At 38.2% G+C, this 22,238-nt stretch overlaps 1 protein-coding gene across 8 annotated transcripts in view; it reads left to right on the plus strand.

Annotated features, from left to right (window-relative positions):
* Fam13c (family with sequence similarity 13 member C) overlaps positions 1–22,238 on the plus strand; it is a 117,059-nt gene that overhangs the window by 80,058 nt on the left and 14,763 nt on the right. For all 8 annotated transcript variants that reach the window (XM_071610736.1, XM_071610738.1, XM_071610734.1 and 5 more), the window contains 4 exons: positions 3,598–3,682; positions 15,475–15,685; positions 16,945–17,083; positions 21,817–21,898. In XM_071610736.1, coding sequence (XP_071466837.1) covers positions 3,598–3,682; positions 15,475–15,685; positions 16,945–17,083; positions 21,817–21,898 — 517 coding nt within the window. The remainder of the gene's footprint in view (positions 1–3,597; positions 3,683–15,474; positions 15,686–16,944; positions 17,084–21,816; positions 21,899–22,238) is intronic.

Raw genomic sequence — 22,238 nt, forward strand, 5'->3', positions numbered from 1 at the left:
TTCCATAGTCTAAGTACCCATTGGTTCCAGATTCTGGGTCTCAATCCTCAGTACATTGCTTTTTCTCTCCCTTCAAGTTGGAAGGAGACTTACAAGTCATCTACCCTGAGGTCCTTGCTGTGCAGGTACAGAAGTGAGACCTAAGAGGTGGAGCAACAGGTGGAGGCTTCAGAGACAGTGTGGAGTATGTCCTTACTATACGGTCAGGGCTTTCCCATTGACGCCTAGGGTTTGGAGATGCTCATACTCATCACGAAGTCCAGTGCTGGAGGATGGGCCTCATGCTGGTGGCTCTGCAAAGTGCCTGCCTTCCCGCATTATGTTCTTGAGCAGCCCTCATAGCAAATGCCATCATGACTGTTATCTTTGCCTCTTATTACAAATGAAAAATTGGGGCTTGGAATAGCCAGGATGCTTGCCTAAAGTCAGCCACAGTACACAACAGAGTTGATGTCCCTTCTACTTCTTTAGGAACCTGAAATCTGTGCCCTCTTTTACTTTGCAGGAATATAAACAGCACATATGAGTTTGAGCCAGGCTGCTGGTACCACAACTTTATTTTTTAAAGAATTATAGGTAAAAGGTCTATCCCCTTTTATCTTTCATTTTTTAATGCTATAAAATATATATAATATAAAACTTGACATTTTAATCACTTTTAAGTGTATGTTTTTAGTAGGGTTATATTGATGGCAACCATCTTCACCATTCATCCCCAGATCTCTCTTCATTGCATACAACTGAAGCTCTGTGCCCATTAAAAAATAACTCCCCATCTCCCTCACTGCCAGCCCTGGGCAACCACTATTCTACTTTCTGTCTCATGAACTTCACTATTGTAAGGACCTTACATAAGTGGAATTATACAGTATTCATCCTTTGGTGACTGGGCTTATTTTGCTTAACATAATGTCCTCAGAGTTTTTCTATGTGTCAGAATTTTCTTTTTAATACTGAGTGATGTTCCATTACAAGTATATGCCACATTTTGTTTATCCGTTTACCTTTCCATGGACATTTTGAGTTGCTTCCTTTTTGTATTAGTTTTTGAGGGCTGCCTTAATAAAATATTATAAATGAGATGACTTATACAACAGAACTTATTTTTTCACAGTTCTGAAGGCTGGAATTTCAAGATCAGAGTGTTAGCAGTGTTGGTTTCTCCTAAGACATCTGTCCTTAGCTTATAGATACTTGCTATCTGACAGGGTCCTCATGTGGCCTTCTCTCTGTGGGAGCATCCCTGGTGTCTTTTCCTCTTCTTGTGAGGACACTAGTTATATTGGATTAGGTTTAAAGGTAATTACCTGTTTAAAGGTCCTGTCTTCAAATACAATCATATTGGAGGTTAGAGCTTCAGCTTATAAATTTTGGAGAGAGACATTTAGTCTATAATATTCCTATTGGCTGTTAAAATGCTTTGAACATAGGTATACAAATAACTGTCCAAGTCCCTGCTTTCAATTGTTTTTGGTATATACACAGTGATGGAATTGCTGAATTATATGATAATTCTAGTTGTAATATTTTCAGGCCCACCATACTTTTTCCATAGTGACGGCACCATTTTACTTTCCCATGGCATTATTTCTAAATTTTCAGAGCAGTTTTGCTCTTTTTGAGAGGTCACTCTAATTCCAAGGCCCTCCGGTAGGAAATTTGTCTGATATTCTTTTGCATGCCATCTGGTTGGTTACTAACTACTAAATCTTTCCAGAAATTCCGTGCCCTTGCTCATTCTGTACCTCCCGTTAACACTCAGGAGCTCCTGCTCCTGCACTCAGCTGCTGGGAAAACTCTCAGGGAGGAGGAGGGAGTCATAAAATGTCTGGTCTTAGGCAGATGCTTCATCTGAGCTGTGTTCTCTCAGCCTCTGAGCACTAGAAAACTTTTTCAGATCCTGCCCCATATCTGGCAGAGAAGGCGCTCACTGCTTTCCAAGCGGCAGAGGAGCTAATATTTAAGACATTGCTTGGTGAACAGATTTTAAAACACTGGTATAGCCTGATAGCTACTCATGTCAACAGAAGGGTTAAGGCTGACTGTGTGGGAGTTGGTATTGAATGGAAGGTAGTAGTGTTGGTGTGAGACCAAGTATGAGAATATGTGTGGGGTATGGGGGTATATGTTTCTGGAATAAGATATGAAGTAATAGGTGTTGGTGTGAGGTACTGGGTATTATGAGGGAGAGGTAGGTATGTGGGGCAATCAGGAATGGGGTGTATATTTGTCACAGGGTGAAGAGTATGGGGTTGGTATGTGAGTGTATGGTAGGTAGGGTATGAATGTGGGGAGGTGTTTTATGTGTGTAGACTATGGTATGAGTGACAGTTGAGTGTGAGGGTGTTTATGGGGTAGGGTATGAGGAGTGCGTGAGGCAGAAGAAGGGGGCCATTTGTGGGTTAGGGTGTTTGTGGAGTAGAGAGAGTGGGTTGGGTATGAAGGGGGGTGTACGTGTGTGTGTGGAATAGGATATATGGATGAGGGATAGGGATAAGGGCGTCTATGAGGTATGGAGTAGAGCCGTGGAGGAGGGTGCTTGGCTGTGTGGAAGGTAGTATGTGAGTAGGAGCATGTGTATATTGGGAGGTTATAGAAGGAAAAGGATCATTTTCTTTGCTCTCTATGGCTATTCTTGCTGGAACTGGAACCAGGTGGGTGGAAGAGTTCCTGAGACCCGCAGGGCTTGCCCATTGTCAAGGAGCAGCACTCAGCCAGAGCCTCGGGCATGACTCACTTTCACCTCATTAGGGCAATTAGTTTTCTGGGCATCTGCATCATGGCAGGATATGTGCGTCAGTCTGTATGACTTGTTCTTAGTAAGAACATGGGAGAAATTTAAAATGAGAAATGAAAGGAGTGGGCATGAGATTGTACTGGGGGCTAAGAAAGATAAATTGCTTCTCCCTCTGTGATTAGGTTAAACTGAGGGACCAAGATTGTCTCCCTCACCCTGTTCTTGATACAAGACAGCTGCAGCCATCCCATGTGAGAGAAGTAACTTTAGAAGATGCACACACAGCCACAGTGTGGATGAGGGAGCCTGAAGCCCCTCCCAGATGCCAGGGAGCCTCTGCAGCAGTAACTCTTTGTGCACTGCGGTTTGCTGCAGTCTTTGCATTGGAGGGACGATGGCTTTTATGAATGGTAGCCTGGGAGGGGCCTAATGTCACCGACTCCTGATGTCAGCACAATGAATGAAACACTTGCAAAGCGTAAAGGCTCAGCGCTCAGGAAGCAGATACCTTCTGAGATTGGTTCTCCAGATGCAGCGTCGTTTGCTGACGAAATCAATCGCCAGTCCCATGGGTCACTGATAATCCATATACATTAGGATTTAAATGAGGCAGGAACTGAGGCTGCATGTGGAATAATGCGCATCTGATTGAGGCACAACCAGCTCTGTTTCTGAAGCCGCTATTCCACGATACCCTCCTGCCAGGCACTGGAGAAAGGTGCCTGCAGGAGCTGCAGACCCACCGTTGTGTGTTAGGCATCTACTTAGCTGGCCTGATGTTCTGCTTTTGCTGGCAGAATTCCTTCCTGAAGCTCCAAGCTCTCGAATCTGATCTGTGTTCTGCATTTTTGACAAACCAGGAAGAAGCTCCCCAGGTGCATGGAATCAAGGAGCCAGCCCCCGTGACAACCCAAAGTGTGCCTGCCGATGAGGCAGATTCTGCAGGTAAGAGGCAGGGTTTGGGGATGTCCCAGATCATACTCTCAAGATAGTTCATCCTCTTGCTGCTTCATCTTTCACCTGAGCCCCTGAAAGAAATGGTGATACATGAGAGCCCAAGTGTTGCCCAGAAGGTGCTGAGAGGAAACGGGAGGAATTAAGATCTGCTGTAACATAGATCTCTCTGGCTCAGACCAAAAGTCAGACTTTTAAATGGGTGTCAGTCAGGTGAAATCACCCATATACCTTCTCATCTGGGTTTTCTTATGTGGTCTCTTATGAAAAAGGGGTGGTGTGTTATTTTATATCACTGAACCTAGATGCTCTATGCTGTCTGTCTTTGAACTCCTGATATATTTGAGGGAGTTTCAACACTACTTCCTCTTTTCTTGTTCAATGCTTATAAGATGACCCATCAAGACAGGAGAAGTGGAGATAAGTGCTCTACTATTCACTCATTTGGATCCTTTATTCTTGTTCTGTCTCAATATTTTTTGCACTAATTTATGTGTCAAAAAGTCTCAAAATTAAGTCTGTTAGTGTATTTCTGTTACTGTAGTTTTAATCCTGAGGGTGATATATTGGTTGACAAATTAATGCTCCCAGAAAGACTTAGAGCAGAAAGAAGCACTAATTTATATGAGTAGAAATAAGATCCTAGCTTGTGTTTTCTAAAACAAATTGGTCAGAGTCTTGCAGACTGCTTTCTGGATAGATAGTAGAAATAGACTTAGGTAAGCTTGTTTATAAGACATCCTTAATCTCCAAGAGTTGAAGGAAGAGATCTACAAAGGTAATCTATTACAATACCATTAGCAATAGTACATTTAAGACACTACTGTTTAAAGCAGTCCCAGGTGGTCCAAGCAGGCCAAACAGTCATCTCCAGTGTTGAGATGTATATTATTAATAATAGTGGCTAATAGGAACAACCAAGAGTAGCTACTATTTTTATTTAAACCTTTTTATGATCTAAGAACTATTTAAGCACTTTATGTATGTTTTATTAAATCTTTAAGGTGACTTTTGAAATAATACTAGTTATAGTAAGGACACTAAGGAAGGCCTCCTAGTATGACATTACTACAAATGGTCAATTACTATGGATACACATTGTTGGGAAGTTGGCTGTCCTTGTTGTATTGTGAATGCTATTGCTCTGTTGGCCACTATGTTTGGATGAAATGCAAAAATTGGGTGAGGCCCTGATCAGGGGTTTAAGTTAGGGTATTTGACAATGTCCTTTTTCTCTCCCACAACCTCATATTCTACCTTCTCCAAACAAATAGCATACAAAACACATAAAGAAGTCTCAAGCCAGATCCTCATTAACTTCAGAATTATCTGACATTTTTGATTAGCTATAGTAGTGTCTAGCAAAGAGGGTTCAATATTTGTTGCATGTTGGAGATATATATGTATATATGTATATATATATATTTTTAAATCATGACTTTTATTTCTAAATATCAATAATAGTGTTGAATTTTCTCATTCTGGCTAGACATTATGTTAAAAGCTTATTAACACTCTTTCTAAAATGAAAATAAATACCGGTTTGTGGTGAGGTTGCTAGCATGAAGGAGACTCAGCCATACAGTTCATGTTAAGTATCAAATGTCAGAAATGGGCAAAGGCTTCTTACAGAAGAGGCTTGTGATTTGGATGCTGGATTTTCCAAAATGTAGATAAATTTGAGTTATCTCAGAGCCCTTCTAAGAGAATCTTAGAGCACTAGACTCTAGAAACATCTAGAAAACTTGTTGTTTTCAGAGATCTAAGGCATATGTCATTTGGCAGAGACATTGTCAAAGTTACAGGCATTTGTAAGATACTTTCATGATTGAAAATATGGGATGGTTTTGTCTCACTGGTTTCTAAAATGTGTGCATTCTTATAGGAAGTCCATACATTTTCTAATCCATGTGTGTTTCAGCAGGAAGAAACATATTCTCAGATCTGCTGTTTCTAACTTGGGGGTCTCTAAACAGATTATTTTGAGTGATTCTTTTTTAATACCTTGAAACTGTGGGGATTTTGATGGGTAAGTCCCTGCCAATAGGTGTTCATATAATATTAGTGCAAATGATCATAAGTCTGTAATATATTATAGTAACTTAAAAATAATTCTCTTCATGGCACCCCATAGGGACCTTGTGTTTTCAGCAATGTTCTAGAACCTTCTTAGCCATTATGTTGGAAGAGCTTTTTGTTGATTGTGGAGATTCTCAGGCTTCATTAACAGTCAGAGGTAGAAGTCCTGGATTCTTCATATTTCATAAACACTCCTGAGTATTGGGATCCACTAGTCAAGAGGTTGCAAACCACATACTGTGAGATAGAAACTACTAGGCTGAATCTGTGTGTCCCCACAAAATTCATATGTTGAAATCTAATCCCTAGTGTGATGGTACTTAGATGTAGGGCCTTGGGGTTGTAATTAGGTCATGAGAATGGAGCCTTCATAAATGGGATCAGTGCCATCATAAAGAGTCCAGAAAGCTAGCTTGCTCTCTTTCTGACATGTGAGAATACAATAAGAAGTCGGCCATCTGCAACCTGAGAGAGGATCCTCAGCAGAACTTGACCATGCTGGCATACTGACCTCAGACTTCCAGCCTCCAGAAATGTAAAAAGTAAATTTCTCCTATGTATAAGCTACCCAGTCTATGGTAGTTTGTTATAGCAACTTAAACTGACTGAGATGGAAACCTACATAATAAGCTGAAAAATTATTCCAACTAGATCAATAGCCTCTTATAGCTAAAATAAATGTTTCTTCCATGGAATTAGTAAGCATCTATTCTGGTGTCATTGAATGGAAAATGGAATGAGGATTGCCATATTAACTGCCTGCTATTTTCAAAGTATGCAGAAGGACTGTTTGACATTCCACATGACTAAGCATAACTCTTATTCTGTCTCACCAAGGATAATTGATGGTATGAAGGTTTAGCAAAAACTGTCAACAGCAATGACTTGAGACCTATTACTAGAAGCAATAGTTTTATAGCAGTTTCTAATTCCTTTTGGCTAAAATTTTGATTTTCAGATTGAATTTTTCATTTAGTTAAGATACTACTAATATAGTATATCCATTTGCAGTCTATAATTATTCTAATAAAGAGTTCTGTATAATCTGTAGGTCCCATCCTAATGCAGACTTTGAAGTGGGGCAGAGTCAAAGAAAACTTGACTAACCTCTCACGTATTTCAAGAAACTTCCTACTTGACCAGTAGTTTCCAATTAATTGGGAACGTACTTTAATTTTTACTTTGTTAAAAGTGAAATTATTAATAATAACTATTAAATAATTTATAAATTAATAATTAGAAATGAACTTTACTTTTACTTTCTAAAGTGGAGAATAAAAATAAAACTAAAGTGGAGATCTGAGGGCTGAGAATCTCTGTTGGCAGCTCCCTTGGTGATTCTGACATGCAAGAAGGTTCAGACACACTCCAGAACACAGTGTCATACTAGGGATAACATGAAATATATTCTTGTTGCAGAAAACTTTATAATTGGATTTCTAGAACAGGAAAGCATCTCAAGTATCCTTCTAGGGTGGGGCCGATTATCCAATCCTTGGTTTTTCATCCTTTTGGTGGGCTGCCCTAGTGAGACTTTGAAAGTCAGTAAGAACAGAGTCTCCAAACTCAGGAGTATACAGAATCCCCAAATATATTTTAGAAGCTTTATGGACTGTTTTGTGTGTGTGTGTGTGTGTTTATGTGATTTCAAACCCTTTTTGGATCTTTCTGCATTTTCACTATGCACCACTTGTTATTTTACTAAAAAATAGCCACTACTGTGGAAAATAGAACTTCATTTGTTTGTCCTAAGTTGGTTCCTTTAAAATGATGGTTTCAATGGGGGTTTATGGTTTGTTATTACTATTGTTATTGTTTTTCCCTCTCCTTTGGAGACATTCTACAATATCTGGAGACAGTATTTGTCACTACTGAGGAGTGGGCACTATTGGCTACTTCTAGTAAGTACTGGCTAGAGATTCTGCTAACTATCCCACAATGCATAAGACTAGCCCCAGCCCCCAGGGAGGAATTATCTGATCTCAAAAGTCAGTAGTGCTGATGTTTATAAACACCTCATTAAATAGCTTTTAAATGAATGACAAAATTAGATGACCTCCTGGCTTGTATCAGAAATTATTGCATGCATTTTCATATGTTATTCTCATAAGAATCCTATGAGGTAGGTTTCATTATTATCCTCACATTAAAGAAGATGAAATAAACTTGGAAAGTCAATTTGCTGAAGGTTCCATGGCTACAGATTAGTGGAGGGGTTGGAGGAAAGGGGATAGGTCCGAGTGGGGAATTCCCCACTCTGACTTCATAGTCTAAACTCTTTACCACTTGCTGTTTACCAAGTAGCCTAAGTGTGAAGTCCCCATATTTCTAATATTTTATAATTTGAAAGTATGTCAATATACACTATATACATGTCATATAATTAATGTTTTGAAAGTTACTTTTAAAATTCATAAAGACCTAGATTTGTAGTTGATTAGCCTATTGCAGCACCATTGTTCCCAGTTTCATTTCAGCTCCACTGATTTGAACTATCTGTAGGCCTCTGCACTTGTTTTGATTTATCTGACTTGCAAGAGTATTCCAGATGGAGTCTATTAGTAGAATTTTATTCATAAATATGGCAGAAGTTATATAGTCTTGCAAAATGTTACTACTGAGGCAAACTAGATCAAAGTGGCAAAAGTGGACAAGGAATCTCTCTGTTATTTCTTATGATAACATGTGGATGTATAATCATCTCAAATGTAAAAGTTAATATTTTAAAAAATACAGGCCTGGGATGTTTTATAAACTAATTACAAGATGGTTATAACCATAGGAATGTTTTGCAATCACTTCCTAAAGGTGCACGCTATTTTCTTGGCTTTTCTGTTCTATCAGAATATTCTATTCAGCTACAAAAATGAGATCCACTCTCAAACTAGTATTTTAGTGCTTACTATTTGTTAAAAGTAGTTTTATCTAGAAAAGAAGAGTTGAAGATTAATTTTCCTTAATTCCATTACCTCTTGACCCACAGTTTAGGTATCTACAACTGTTTGTGAGTTGGCTCTGTGGTTGCTTTGTGTTTTTTACTCATTGGAAGATGTCAACATCATTTGCAAACTTAGACTTCTGTACTTCCTCTTCTGTGTCATTTCTGAAATGTAGAATAAGATTAATCCAGGATCTGTTTGCAAGGATTGATACTGACTGGTCCATCAAAAAGCTATTTAATTTGACTCCGCCCTTTGGTACATACTTTTAATGTTCATGGCCCAATCATTGGTTTTATTTTACACCTGATTTTAGCCAAAAGACCATGAAGTGATTGTTTTTGTTTTCAATCTAGATATGAAAACTATTCTATAGACTTCTTGAATCCCAAAATATGTTATACTTATTGACTCTGCTTTGTTCTAAAACATTACTCCTTGCAGAACTTCATGTACTAGTTGGGTGCTATTGGATAAGTTATTTAATATTTCTATGTCTCAGTCTTATTTTCTTTAAAATGGTAGAAAGCATATTATTTTGATTGTTGTGAGAGGATTACAGTGCATAATACATATGAAATTTCTCATACCTTGCCCATGATGAATACTCAATAAATGTTAGCTACCACTATTTAAAAAGCTGGCTGTTCTTGCCCTGTTCAAAATTTATGTTGCCTTTCCTCCAGTTAATATTGTTTATATTTGTCTTTAAATACTACTCTGTAAGAATTTATGACTGCTCTCAGGGTATATAAATGACATTTCCTACTCCTTAGATTCCCTCTCAAGTCTTGCATATCATTGACATTACACTAGTTCCCTTAAGCCAAAGATATTTATGATGGCAATAATCTGTAGAGCTGATGGTTAAATAATTACCACCTATTAAAGTTGAAACTACATTTGTTATAATAAAATCTGTCCTGTGCTACACCTATAAGTTGACTAGAAAAGTTCTATTAATTTTTTTATCTGAGGCTTTTATGACCATTTTGATAGCTTCTAAAGGAGGGAGTGTTATGTTAACTCCTTGTTTTCCAAAGAAAGTATTTTAAAATGATTTCAAAATTTATAGAGGATAAAGTGGCCATTTCTGCACCTGACTTATAGGAAGGGAAATAATGAGTTGTACAGTGCAAATTGCCAGGTGATTATTCACAAATGTTTTTTAAATTCAATTGTAAAGTTAGGACAAATACTGTGTTAACATACATTATCCTGATTATCTTCACTACAACCCTATACTGAATTTGAAGAGGCTTGCCTAGCCAAACATGTAACAAGTCTCATCAAGTGGCATCACAGGCCAAGCCCACAACTCTGACTCCAGAGCCCAGGATTTTAGCCAGCAGACTCATATTCATTTTAAAAAATTAAGAATTTTTTTAAAATTTAAATTTTATAGAAAATTGAGTAGATTATACAGAGAATTCTCATTTATCACCTTTCCTCTGTGCAGAGATTTCCCACATGTTGTAGTCATTTTAAAAATACCTTTTATTTGGGTTATTTTGGTATTGTTCTTCCATCCTTATAATATTTATAGGTTAGGAGTAGCCTGATGGCACGTAGAAGCTTGGTGTCTGAAACTGCTCCAGATACCTCCCAAGCCTAGAGCCAGCTGGTCAACCTCTCCCCTGTCTTCTGGTTCTCTGAGAATTATCTTTTCCTGGGGGCTCTGTCGAGCTGCTCATCCAACTTCTTTGATCAAATTGACCAATTCAGCCGAACTAATAGACACTTGAAAGCTATGCTTCCTAACTGACTTTGGATAAGCCCAGAAAATGTACAGCTCACAATGAAGATTGAATTTCCTTCAGCAGTTTTCCCGTCTACTTTGTGTATTTAATGTTCCTTGTGTTTTTCAAAGCATTTCTGCTTGTAAATGAAAGCTCCCTTCTGAAAATGGCTTCTGTCATCTTAATAACTGATTTTTATCAACTGTACCACTGAGATGATCAGTTGTGCAGGAATTGACTAGAAGACCTGGGGAGTCAATTAGGCTGAAAACTGAAGAGCATCACAACACCCAGCTCTCTCTCTCTGCTCTGACAGGGTGCTTCTGGACGATTAGCACTATCATAGATGATGCTTACTCTTTCCCCAGCTCCACAGTTCAGGAAGATTCCTCTACCTAGGCAGGGCAGCCTGATTGTTATGTGAGTAGTTGGCTTCACTTGGGTGACATGGAGAGGGAAAATGATGTTCCCAGAAATCAGACATGGCTCATTAGCCATTTTCCTTAATAATATTTGTCTCTTTCTGAATTTGAAAGATTGTGTCCCAGATCACACAGGTGGCAAACTGGGACTTGATTCTAGATTTTTCTGAGCTTGCAACCCATGCTTTTATCTGTGATGGCAAACTGTCTTTTGGGACCTACAGGGTCCCTGTCATGAAGCCCAGCCCTACTTTCATGGTTGGCAAATTTTCCTGCCTGCTTGGAGTGTATGCCTCTCCCTGCTAGGTCAGCCAGCCCTACCCGCTTCTTCTCTCTCAATGCTCTCTAACAGCCAAGTTCATGTTTCTCTAGTGGTGGCTATACTGCGATGACTACAGGTTCTTTGTCATCTGGCCCTGTAGCTAACCCTTATTAGTATCTTCTTAACCTTAAATTCAGTATACTTAAAACTGAAAGCATCATGTATCCATCAGATGTTTTTTATTGTCTCTTATTTTTGCAGCTTTCTTTGTGTTTGTGACACTATTATCCTCCCTTCTATCTGTCCTTAGACATGTTGGGTAAGAACTCTAATGCTTAAACCTCATTAGAATCATGGACATGCTTTTGGCTCATTTAGCTTTTAAAACCAACACAGGCTGATATTTGGCATTTTGGGGATATAGCTGAATGTTACCTATGAGCCCACCACAATAGGCAAATCTGAGGGTGCAACTTAACAAATCTACAAGACTGTAGCTGATTTATTACAGTTAAGTTTCAACAGTGCCTCTCAAGCTATTTCAGAGAGAGATTTATTTCAATTTTGAATTGCTTTAAAAACTCACATTAAAAAGATATATTTTAAAATCTGACTGAGTCATTGAACAGCTGTAATATAGCATCTGCTTCTGCCTGGGGTTGCAGCCAGAGAAGAAGTGGTCTCTTGGCCTTCACATACTGATAATTATTTCTCTTCTCCGTGTTCCCTACTGCTCAGTGAGTGGGTTGCCAGAAACACTTCAGCTTCCAGAGTAGAGATGTGGATTCTTCAACCATAGGTACTGGTCAAACCCTCCCTGAATTGAATTAGCATAGTTAGACAACTTTCCCTACTGAATTTAAAGTGGGAATCACATTACTACTAGTCTCATATGGTTGTTATGAAGATTAAATATATGTGAAAACTTTCAGAGCAAGTGTGAAGACATCATGAGTCACTCCATAAATATTAGATATTATTAGATTATTATTCTTAGTTATTTATAAATAAGAACTAATAGGAGATAGGGATGAGATACTGAGGGATATACTGATTCTCACCTCCCATATTAACCCCATAAGGGCTCAGTAAAATAATATTTAAGTGTCTTATTTTAATAATAATGATTAAAATGATGATTTGCATGGATATCGTGTTTTTCTATGCCTTATTCTACTTTTTTCCACCAAGTATGCTATACAAAGGATGCATGGATGCACGTTATTAGTTTTAAGAGCAAATTATTTTAATGTGTATGAGTTTGAGAAAATGTGACTAGAACATCAAGTTTATGATTTCTTGATCATCATTGCTCGGTATGAAGCTGAAATATTTCAAAATCTGTAAGCCAAAAGTATGTTTGTGTGCATATATATAAATTATATATATGTGTGTATAAAAATAGTGTAAACATATAGATGTGTATGGTATGGCAAAATTTTTATAGGAACACAGTTTTATTTCATTTCATCCTAAATTTTGTGAGGCAGGCATTATTATTATTCTCCCCATTTAACATATTAAGAGATTGGGGTTCAAAAAGGATCATCATTTTCATTCTCTTACCTAGTGGTCAGCTAAGTCTTTGCTGCATCTGAGATGCTTCCTCACTTTCCTTCTCAGGAAAGCTTTATTCTTCCCAAAATTTTCATTAACTTATGTTTACCTTCCTAAAAAGATATATTTGTTACAAATCTTTTTTTTTAATAGAAGAAAATTTTACCGGAGTAAGAGCCCCTCAACATGGTCTATCCTTTTAACAAAAATCTTAAGTATACAATAGGTATTTATTTACTAAAGACACAGTTTTGAACAGCAAATCTCCTCTTATTTTTCTTATCACAGCTCTATGAGAAAGATGGGCCAATCAAGGAAACTGAGAGAGGTTGCGAAATTGATTGGAGTCCCATAATAAAAGCACAGGCATGGCAGATGCTTGGCTTTCAGACCCCTTCCTCTAAACCATAATGTATCACAGCACAGGCTCTGAAAATCTGCCCTTGCCTCTGGAAGAAAAAATAATGTGACTCTAGGGGGAATCTTCCAGACCCCTCCCCATTAGGAACAGGGTCTGAAAGTGGTGGCCTGTGCTGTTTTCCCAGGAGGGTAGCAGCGCTGGCTCTGAATTTACATTTGCCTCTTTTAACCAAAGAGCTCAATGGTTCTGTCTACATAAATGCACACACTGATACAGATGCCAGCTGATTTAATTAAACCCCTTCTCAACTCAAATAGTGAGTTTGGAAAAAAAACTGAAGCTTTACCAAATTACCAGTTTGGGTTTCTGTGTCTTTTCAACTAGTTGCTTTTGGGATCTTTCTGGCTCCCAGCTTCCTTCAGTAGTGAATTGAAGGGAAAGGGAGATTAGGATATTAATTAGGCAGTACTGGTAAATTATGTAAGTGCCTATTGAAAGCGGTTTCACCTAAATGGAGGTATACCGTCACTATTGCAATACAGTTCAAAAAAAGCCATTCAAAGTGATCTGTGATTCTGTGAAGTTGTATCTTAGGACTCTGTGGGTTTTATAAATTGAACTCTTTTCCCAGCTCTACTTCATGATCTTGTGGCTAGGAACCCAAGGGCTTCCGTTTGGACATTATAAAATGACAACAACAGACCTATGTTAATTTGGGCCTCAGGACCTTAGTTGAGGCGAATAGTTGAAGGTGTCAGAACTTATGCCATTTCAATTAAAAACATGCTGATCCCAGGTGCTTGCTAAAGATTATTTTCTTCTCCATTATTACCAGAATATAATTCCAAGAAATAGGCAACATGAATAAAATATATTTCTTCCTAGAGCCTGATGGTTTAAGGGAAGGATTTGGTAGGATCTTCTGGAGGATTCTGAAGGTGACTGTACTGTATGTGCCAAGACTTATTGGATAGTAGGTCTTGTTCCTATTATTCATCATGGCTCCTGCCCAGTCTCAGTGCAGGCACTGCTGTTTTATCACCTGGGTCCACTCTGCCTTCACTATCCTCAGCTTCTGACAAAAGTGCTGTCAGCAAACTTCAGAGGTACAATGGGAAGTATTGTCTACCCTTCCAGTGTACAACCCACCAGAAGGGAAGCCAACCGAAAACACATCAGGACTAATCAGACCTTTGATGTTACACAAAGCAAATTGCATTTCAAGCTCTAGAGAATAAGGATTCATTCTAAATCTGATTAAGATTCATCCGGTAACAAATTGTGATAAATGTTTGTTTTGGAAAAGTGAATTGTCAGTATTTTCTGATTCTGCTTATTCACTCAGAAAATCCGTTTTCCACTTTCTTTACAGAAGTAGGCATTACAAAAAAACTTGAGTTGTCCTGACTTGTCTGCTAGGGAAAATCAAGAAGTTCATTTGGGCTGCCTCCAGAGCCCTAGGTGAAGAAGCCCAGGTCCTGAGGATCCTTCATTGACACATCTCACTTCCTACCCTCCATAGCACAGGTGTACTCACCTTCAAGACTGAGGTGCTTGTACTGTACTCGCCTTCAAACTCCTGAGGTGGGGGGCTAATGGGCTAACTTAAAAGAATGGCCATTGCAAGAATTCAGGCACAGGGTTGGCTAGCTGGGGAGAGGACTTTTTTTTGGAGGACTTGTTTCCATTTTATTTTGTCTGAAATAAAATGTTACATATGATTTCAAGGAAGGAAACAGAATCATTCCCAATCTTACCATGTTTTGCAGTTACTTCATAACTACTTTGATCTTTTGATACATTTATTTGTACACATATATGTGAAATGAAACCATTACTGCTTAGTTGTGACACCCGTGGTTTCCATTTAGCATATTCTGGACATTATTCCATGTTGATGAGCAAAGATCTCCATAATTTTTGAGGACTGTTGGATAATTTTCACTTTGGGGACTCCCATTCCCTCTCTTCCTTTTTTTGTTTTCTTCCTTCCTACTTTCTTTCCTGGCAATTTTATTATCCCTTTTATTCTTCATAATCTATAATCTTTTGCTACAGTTCAATTTCATTCTCTTTTTATTCACCCTCATACTTTGTCATGTATCCTCCAACATATGCAAATACTATGAAATAAAAATATTTTTTTGTAGTTTTGGGTTATGCTGACTGAATAACTCATATTGAAATAATGTTTCCTTTTTTATTGTTGTTGGCGGCTTTGTCATATTTTCTCCCTGTGTTCTGTGAGGGGAAAAAAAAAACAAAAAACATGACAGTATTTTGAAAGCTTTTCATATCCCCAGAAGGAAGAAATGACAAAGAGGCAAGCCATTATAATGAATGTTTATGATCTTTATTTAGGAACATGACAGTTTCAAGCTCTCTGTCACTTCTAAGTGTTGATCAATTATCTTGTTTCCCCAGACCCCATGCCAGTCCACAAAGATGGGCAGAATGAAGCCGACAGCACACCAGAAGACCTCCAGTCTGTTGGGACCAGCAGGCTGCTTTATCACATCACTGATGGTGACAACCCACTGCTGTCGCCACGATGCTCCATCTTTAGCCAAAGCCAGAGATTCAATTTAGACCCCGAGTCAGCCCCTTCTCCACCCAGCACTCAGCAGTTCATGATGTAAGAAAACCTTGTTTTATAATAGTCTTCATTTCATACAGTTTTTCAAATACCACATTTACAAATGAACTATTGTGCCTCTGGAATAGTGCAAACAACCTGACAAAATGCAACTGTGAGATCTGAATGATAAAGCTAAAATTGGTGTACTTTCTAGTTGGGAATCCTGTTTCAGGACTTAATCCCTAAGGAGGAAATGGTTTTGAGAGACGAGCTAATCAGGAGCATGCAGGTTTTAAAAGATTTTGGTGAAATTACCAGAATCCTAATCCTATGAATGTTCTAGTATCAGGAATATCATTCTCAATTAGTGCAATCTATTTTTCCTTGTCAAACAGTAGTGTAAATGGATGGATTATAGAAACATTAGATAATTTGCCACCTCAATTTCTTAGACTCTAGAAAAGTGGTAACTTATAATTGGTGTTCCCCAAAATTAGATGTAGATATCTAAATAGATATATTTCCCTCAATCCACTCCATTTGGACTTTTATATTTGGCATTGGAATAAGATAAAAGAATAATATATGTTATTTATTTGGGGGTTTCATAAATCCTTTTGGTGTATAACTAAAACTGAGAATCCCTTGGCTGAAAATATGCCCAGGAAATCCTAAATTTTTTCCCCATAATTCATTCTTTAATTGATCTAAACTGGGTTCATAAACTGGTTTATGAACCATCTTTGGCAGACCACAAAACTTCTCCAATGATATCCCCAGTAATGTGGTCTGGGTGTCTGTCCCATTTTAATTGTATTGACTATCTACTTGAATTTGAGGGAGTTAGTGATTATTACTGTAGCATGTAAAATATGTGTCATGTGACGGTGTACACATTTTCTGGGGAGGAGGCCCATTTTTTTCATCATATTTGAAAATATTTGTTTTTTATGTCAACAAAGTTAAACACTAATATAAATCTTCTTTTGAAATTGTTGATAAGAGTGGCTAATGTAACCTATTGAAGATAACACCTCAATATGGGTGTCTCTTCTGAGCTTTAAATTGGCCTCTATCAATTTTAAGAAACATGTTTCCTGGACTTATATTCTGACATTTTGTCTACTAAAGACCCTGAGGACATCTGCTCATAATGCAGTTCTGTTATCAGGGCTATTAATGAGCAGATGGTTGACTCATCAAATTATGAACTGCACTCTAGCCTTCTCTGATAATGTTGGTTTGTAGAACAAGGAGCAGTGTTTACTGGGGTACCATTGTTTCTCATGCTCTTTCCCTCCTTCTAATCATGGTAGGCCCCGAAGTTCTTCTCGGTGTAGCTGTGGTGATGGCAAGGAGCCACAGACCATTACCCAGCTCACCAAGCACATCCAGAGCCTCAAGCGGAAAATTCGGAAATTTGAAGAGAAATTTGAACAAGAAAAGAAATACCGGGTAAGCACCTTAGGATTTAATATGAGAACAGATCGTGTTAGGCTGAGATGTGTGGACCTTCCTGAGTCTCTGTCCTTCCTATTTGGGTACCCCTCTTTGTCAGGGGACAGTTCTGTTCCCACTGGTCAATCTAGGTCTTGTTGATGAGTTCCCATCTTGACTCTTGTCTTGTTCTCATATGCTGCCAGTTATCTCCTCTAAGATACTTCCCAGTGATGGATTTTAACTCTCATTTCTGAACTTAGTATTCATCCCCCTCTCTCCTGCTATTCTTTTTTTTCCCCTAAGGAATCTTACTATCACTAGATTATCTAGGACCAAAATTTGGAAAACTTTTGAAGTATAGTCTTTTTTTTTTTCTTTAACCTTTTTCTATTTGCATTGTGATAAGAACCTATTATGTACTTGAAGGGCAGACTCTCTAAGGGTGCAGCACAATGAGAGGGAGATGATTTTAGTATTTCCTGGTTGTTGAGTGGAGACTTCTCACGTGAGATCTTTTCAGGCCCCTCATAAGAACAAACTTGAACCATCATTTCCAATCAGACACCAGTCTTCATGCTGGTAGTATAGTGCTATAAAAACAAGTCTTGTCTCTTCTCAATAAGAAACAACAAGAGCCATAAGTAAGCATCTTGATGGCCAATGCTGCTTTTGTTTTCTCTCATAGTGACTATGACATAGAGAAAAATCGTATTCATGCAGAATTGCATAAAGATATTGGGTCTTTGGAAGAAGGCCCAGAATAGCTTGTTATTAAAATAAATTTCTCATACATCTTGAAATATTTAAAGCTCACTAAGCACTTGGTACAGAGGCATGTGGAACTGTGAGTATAAGTTCTGGGGAGGGAGCTGAGAATAGGTAAGATTCCACTCTTTTGTTCAACTTGTCCTGTGTGGCCTCAAATTCACTAAAAGAGAGGTTTTAAGGAGTGATTTTTAGTTTCGCAAAATTAAAAAATTAGAAAAAAAAAACTGGCTTTCAAGACAACCTCAGTCACTTTGTGGCAGATCCTTCTCTCCTCCAAAGTCAGGCAGTCACAGCTACTTGCTATATTTTTTTAATGGAGCAGGAGGGAACGCTAAGCCTTTCCCCCCCCCAAAGATAGGGAAATTGAGGCCCAGTGAAGATTTATAAATCGCCTAAAGTATTTGTGTTCTATCAGCTGAGGCTTGGAGTAGTGAATTAAAGACGAGTGGGCTTTGTAATTTAGGAGTAGAAGTAAAATTCTCAAGTGTCCATATTTTACTTTTTCAGGGTTTCTGTTTTTGTTTTTTTGTGGGTCTGATGTATAAACCCAGGTTCTTCAACATGCTAGGCAAGTGTTCTTTCACTGAGTTACATCCACGACCCCTCAAGTATCCATATATTGAAAGGTCCAGATATCCCAAGAGAAGCTGATTTCACCTGTTTGCTGCTGGAGTGTTATTGGATCTTTGATTTCCTCACATCGGACTCTGTAGAGTAACAACTAGGGGGTCCATTCCTAGGGCCTGTTGACTCTTCTGGATTTGAATCCAGCCAGACACTTAAGAAATTTGCAACTTTGGACTTGTTACTTCACACTTGAGTCTCAGTTTGTCCATCTATAAAGTTGAGTTATCAATTGTAACTTAAGTTTAAGGGTATTAAAATGAGTGAACACATGTATAATGTTTATTGTAGTATTTTCATAAAGGGAGTGGTTCTAGATTTTGTTAACTATTTAATCAGTTTGAGCAGTCTGTGCCTTGTCAGAAAATGAAGGGAAATTGTACACATTAAATCTTCCCTGGATTTTTCTACCTGCAGCCACAGATCCTGAATTATTTCCCTTGACTATAGCAATCATCCACAAGTTGCCTATTTTGGAACAGAAATTCTCTAAGCATCTCCTGCTTTTGTTTAGAGAAAGTTTAAAGAGGATAGACACACCTAAGTACTTATGCGCAAGGATGGATGCAGAAGCAGGAGGAGGAAGAAGAGGTTCAAGGTCATCATTCTTTACTGTCTATAACTCTTTGATGTAATTAGATCCTTGGATGTTCTAGGAAATAGGGCTTCCCCTTGCCCTTTCTGTCAGGATGCCAGGCTATGGTTAGAGGTTTGATATGTCAGTAGGATTTAATTGGTTGCTGTGTATAAGACTTCCCTTCCTGGCATTCTGACTATGGAATTAATAGCACCCACTGTTAATTTTTGAATCCAAGCTCTTGCTGGGCTTCTGTGCTACTCTGATGTCTGGGTATAACATACGTTTTTCCATCTCTATTGAATGTAACCATTTCATATTTCTATTCAAAACTGTACTTATTTTCTACAACTTGACTTTGCATTTGATAAACAGGCTCATGGGTTTAGAAAAGGCTACTGCCACCAGATGTGTGCTTTCAGTGGAAACAGAAAATGTTAGAACTGGAAGGATCAGCTCATCAATTTTCTTATCAGATGATTGAAGAAATTGAGACCCGGGAGGTGAATTTCCAATAATCATACAGCAAAGAATTGATATAGTCAAGAAAATATCACAGGTCTTTTCATTACCAATCCATAAATCCCAAAGATGGTTTATGAACCATCTTTGGCAGACCACAAAACTTCTCCAATGATATCCCCAGTAATGTGGTCTGGGTGTCCATCCCATTTTAATTGTATTGAACAAAGCCAAATCTCTGTAAATTCCAGTATATGATTGTTAGTGTCTATTAAGTCAGATTATTTCAGTTATAAAGTTAGAAGGATTAAAGATCCACACTAGTATATGAAAACTTTTATGTCACATGAGTGCTGCCATCCATGTGAGCTTAATTTAACATCTTTTAAAAGTTCCCCAAAGGGCAAAGGAATAAGAAATTCATTTCTGAACTGATTTCAGGCTTTAAATTACTTTGCTGGAAAATTGAGCCTTAAATTTCTCTTAAGTCTGATGTGCAGTAGTAAAAGCTCATTTTGTTGTTGGTCAATGGCTTAGGATATTTGTTTTTGTTTTTACTGTATTTCAAAAGATGGAATTAACAGTATGGAGCAGATCCAGTTAAGCACTGTTCAACAAGATAGTTCTTAGACTGAAATGGAGGAATGGAATCTCTGAAGATTCTGAGAAACCAAATGCTTTAAAACATTGACTGACTGTATAACCAGACTGCTACCCAAAGCCAAATGCTAGACTGTATGCCAGGGAACTAGTACAGAACATCATTCTGTAGACCCTAGGTAGGATTACATTAAGCTGGTTTGGGGGACAGATTAGTGACCCATGTGGCACTGTCCATGATCCTAAATTTAGGGCCCCTTTATGGAAATCAGTCTTCCATTCAAGCTCCCTTAGGAAAGAATCATCCTTCATCAACTTCTTTCCTTTTCTTTCCATCTTGATTTTAAAATGTGAACAAATGTCCCATGTATATTTGATCTTGTCAAAAATTACTGTTTTGTCCTTTGAACTTAAAAGAAATGTGTTCTCTATCTTCTTACACCTGGATTTGGGGGATCATTAAAGAAACATGACAGCTCCTAAATTTATTCACTAACAATACACACATTTCACACAATAATGTTTATGATCATCCTTTTTTTATTATATAGTTCTTTATATATCCTTAGTATCCATTTGATCTGCCCAAGCCCACAACTAAGTAATTGTGGAGGCCTTGGATTATTTAAGAATGCTCCTTACTGATCTGTGGGGGTAGAGGGTATGTTTGGCTACTTGTCATTCCTACTTTGTTTTCTGTAGAAAGTCCACTTTTGTGTTCTGAGAAGGAATCCAGAAGTCAAGTAAGTGATTTGTATTGACAAGAGATTATTCCTTTTAAAATGTTCTTAATACCACATCTAAGGTGTGATTGGCTACTTGTAGGACCTACATACCCCTCCATGTGTATTTGCCAGTGAAAACATTCAGTATTCCTTTGAAGGTTTAGTGGAAATACTACTACTATCACTGCTGCTACTGAAAATAAAACCAGTAATTGCAGCTAACTCTATAGTGTTTGGCGTGCATCTGGAATTGTTTTCTGTGCTTTATCAATATTAACTCCTTGCATCAACCCTACAAGGGAGACACTGTTATAATTCTTATTTAATACATGAGGCCATGAAGAACAGAGAAGCTAAATAATTTGCCCAAGGTCACATATATATGATTAAGTTTCATGTTAATGTTAGCCTCATTAGGATATTAAGGTTAGAAATATGGCTACCCTCCCTGACAGTCAGACTTCTCCTGACTATTGTCAAGTTTTAGACCCTGGGATCTTCTTTCTTCAGCTCGGAGGATATGGCAGATAAGAGCCAAACTCCCAGTTTGTATCTTCCATCGGGTTATGGTCACAAGCCATGTATGTGAGCCATAGGCAAGATAATAAGAAATGATCTATATTATCATCTGCACTGATACAGAGAATGGCCAGGCAACATTGTATGTGGTACAGGAGGCCTCACAGGTGATATGTGGGTTAGAAAGAAGCGGGGCAATGACATGGTTAGAACTATGAAAATGCTGGGTGGCCAGGCATGTTTAGAAATGTGCCCATGTCAAGGGTGAGTGAATGGAAGAGGTCGAGAACATGTGCCGTTTTCCAGAAGCACCTCCATCAGCTGGAGTTTTCATGCCTGGATGTCTCTCCCAGGTTTTTATGTTCTTGAACTATCTTCATGTAGCTCAGCTGTCTAAAATTTTTTTTTGCTTTTCTCTCTCCCTCCCTCCCTTCTTAATTCCCTTCCACCTTCCCTTTTCTCTCCTTCGGTAGCCTTCACATGGAGACAAGACTTCTAATCCTGAAGTCCTGAAATGGATGAATGATTTGGCTAAAGGTCGTAAACAGCTCAAAGGTAAATGCCATCCAAAGGTCTCTTTTCTCAGAAGCAGATAAAATAGTATAAAGTGCTGCAGGATATTTTTGATTCATTTCCACCTGTGCCTTCTTGAACTTAGTTTACCACTTAGATAGGAGGCCCTATTTGAAATAAAGAGTCCTCAATCTCCTTTGCTGTTCAGCCCTACTTGGTAAACCTCCTTACAGAGACTGGGGACCTCCAGCCTCCTAGTGGAATGATTCAGTTTAATGCTAGGAACATTTCAACCTGTGAAGCTATAACCTCCCTGGTTATTGGATTCTTAGATGATAGAAACAACATCTAATACATAATAATGAGAATTTATTCTATATGC

This window comes from Marmota flaviventris, chromosome 4 (assembly GCF_047511675.1).
Source record: "Marmota flaviventris isolate mMarFla1 chromosome 4, mMarFla1.hap1, whole genome shotgun sequence".
Taxonomy (NCBI): Eukaryota; Metazoa; Chordata; class Mammalia; order Rodentia; family Sciuridae; genus Marmota; species Marmota flaviventris.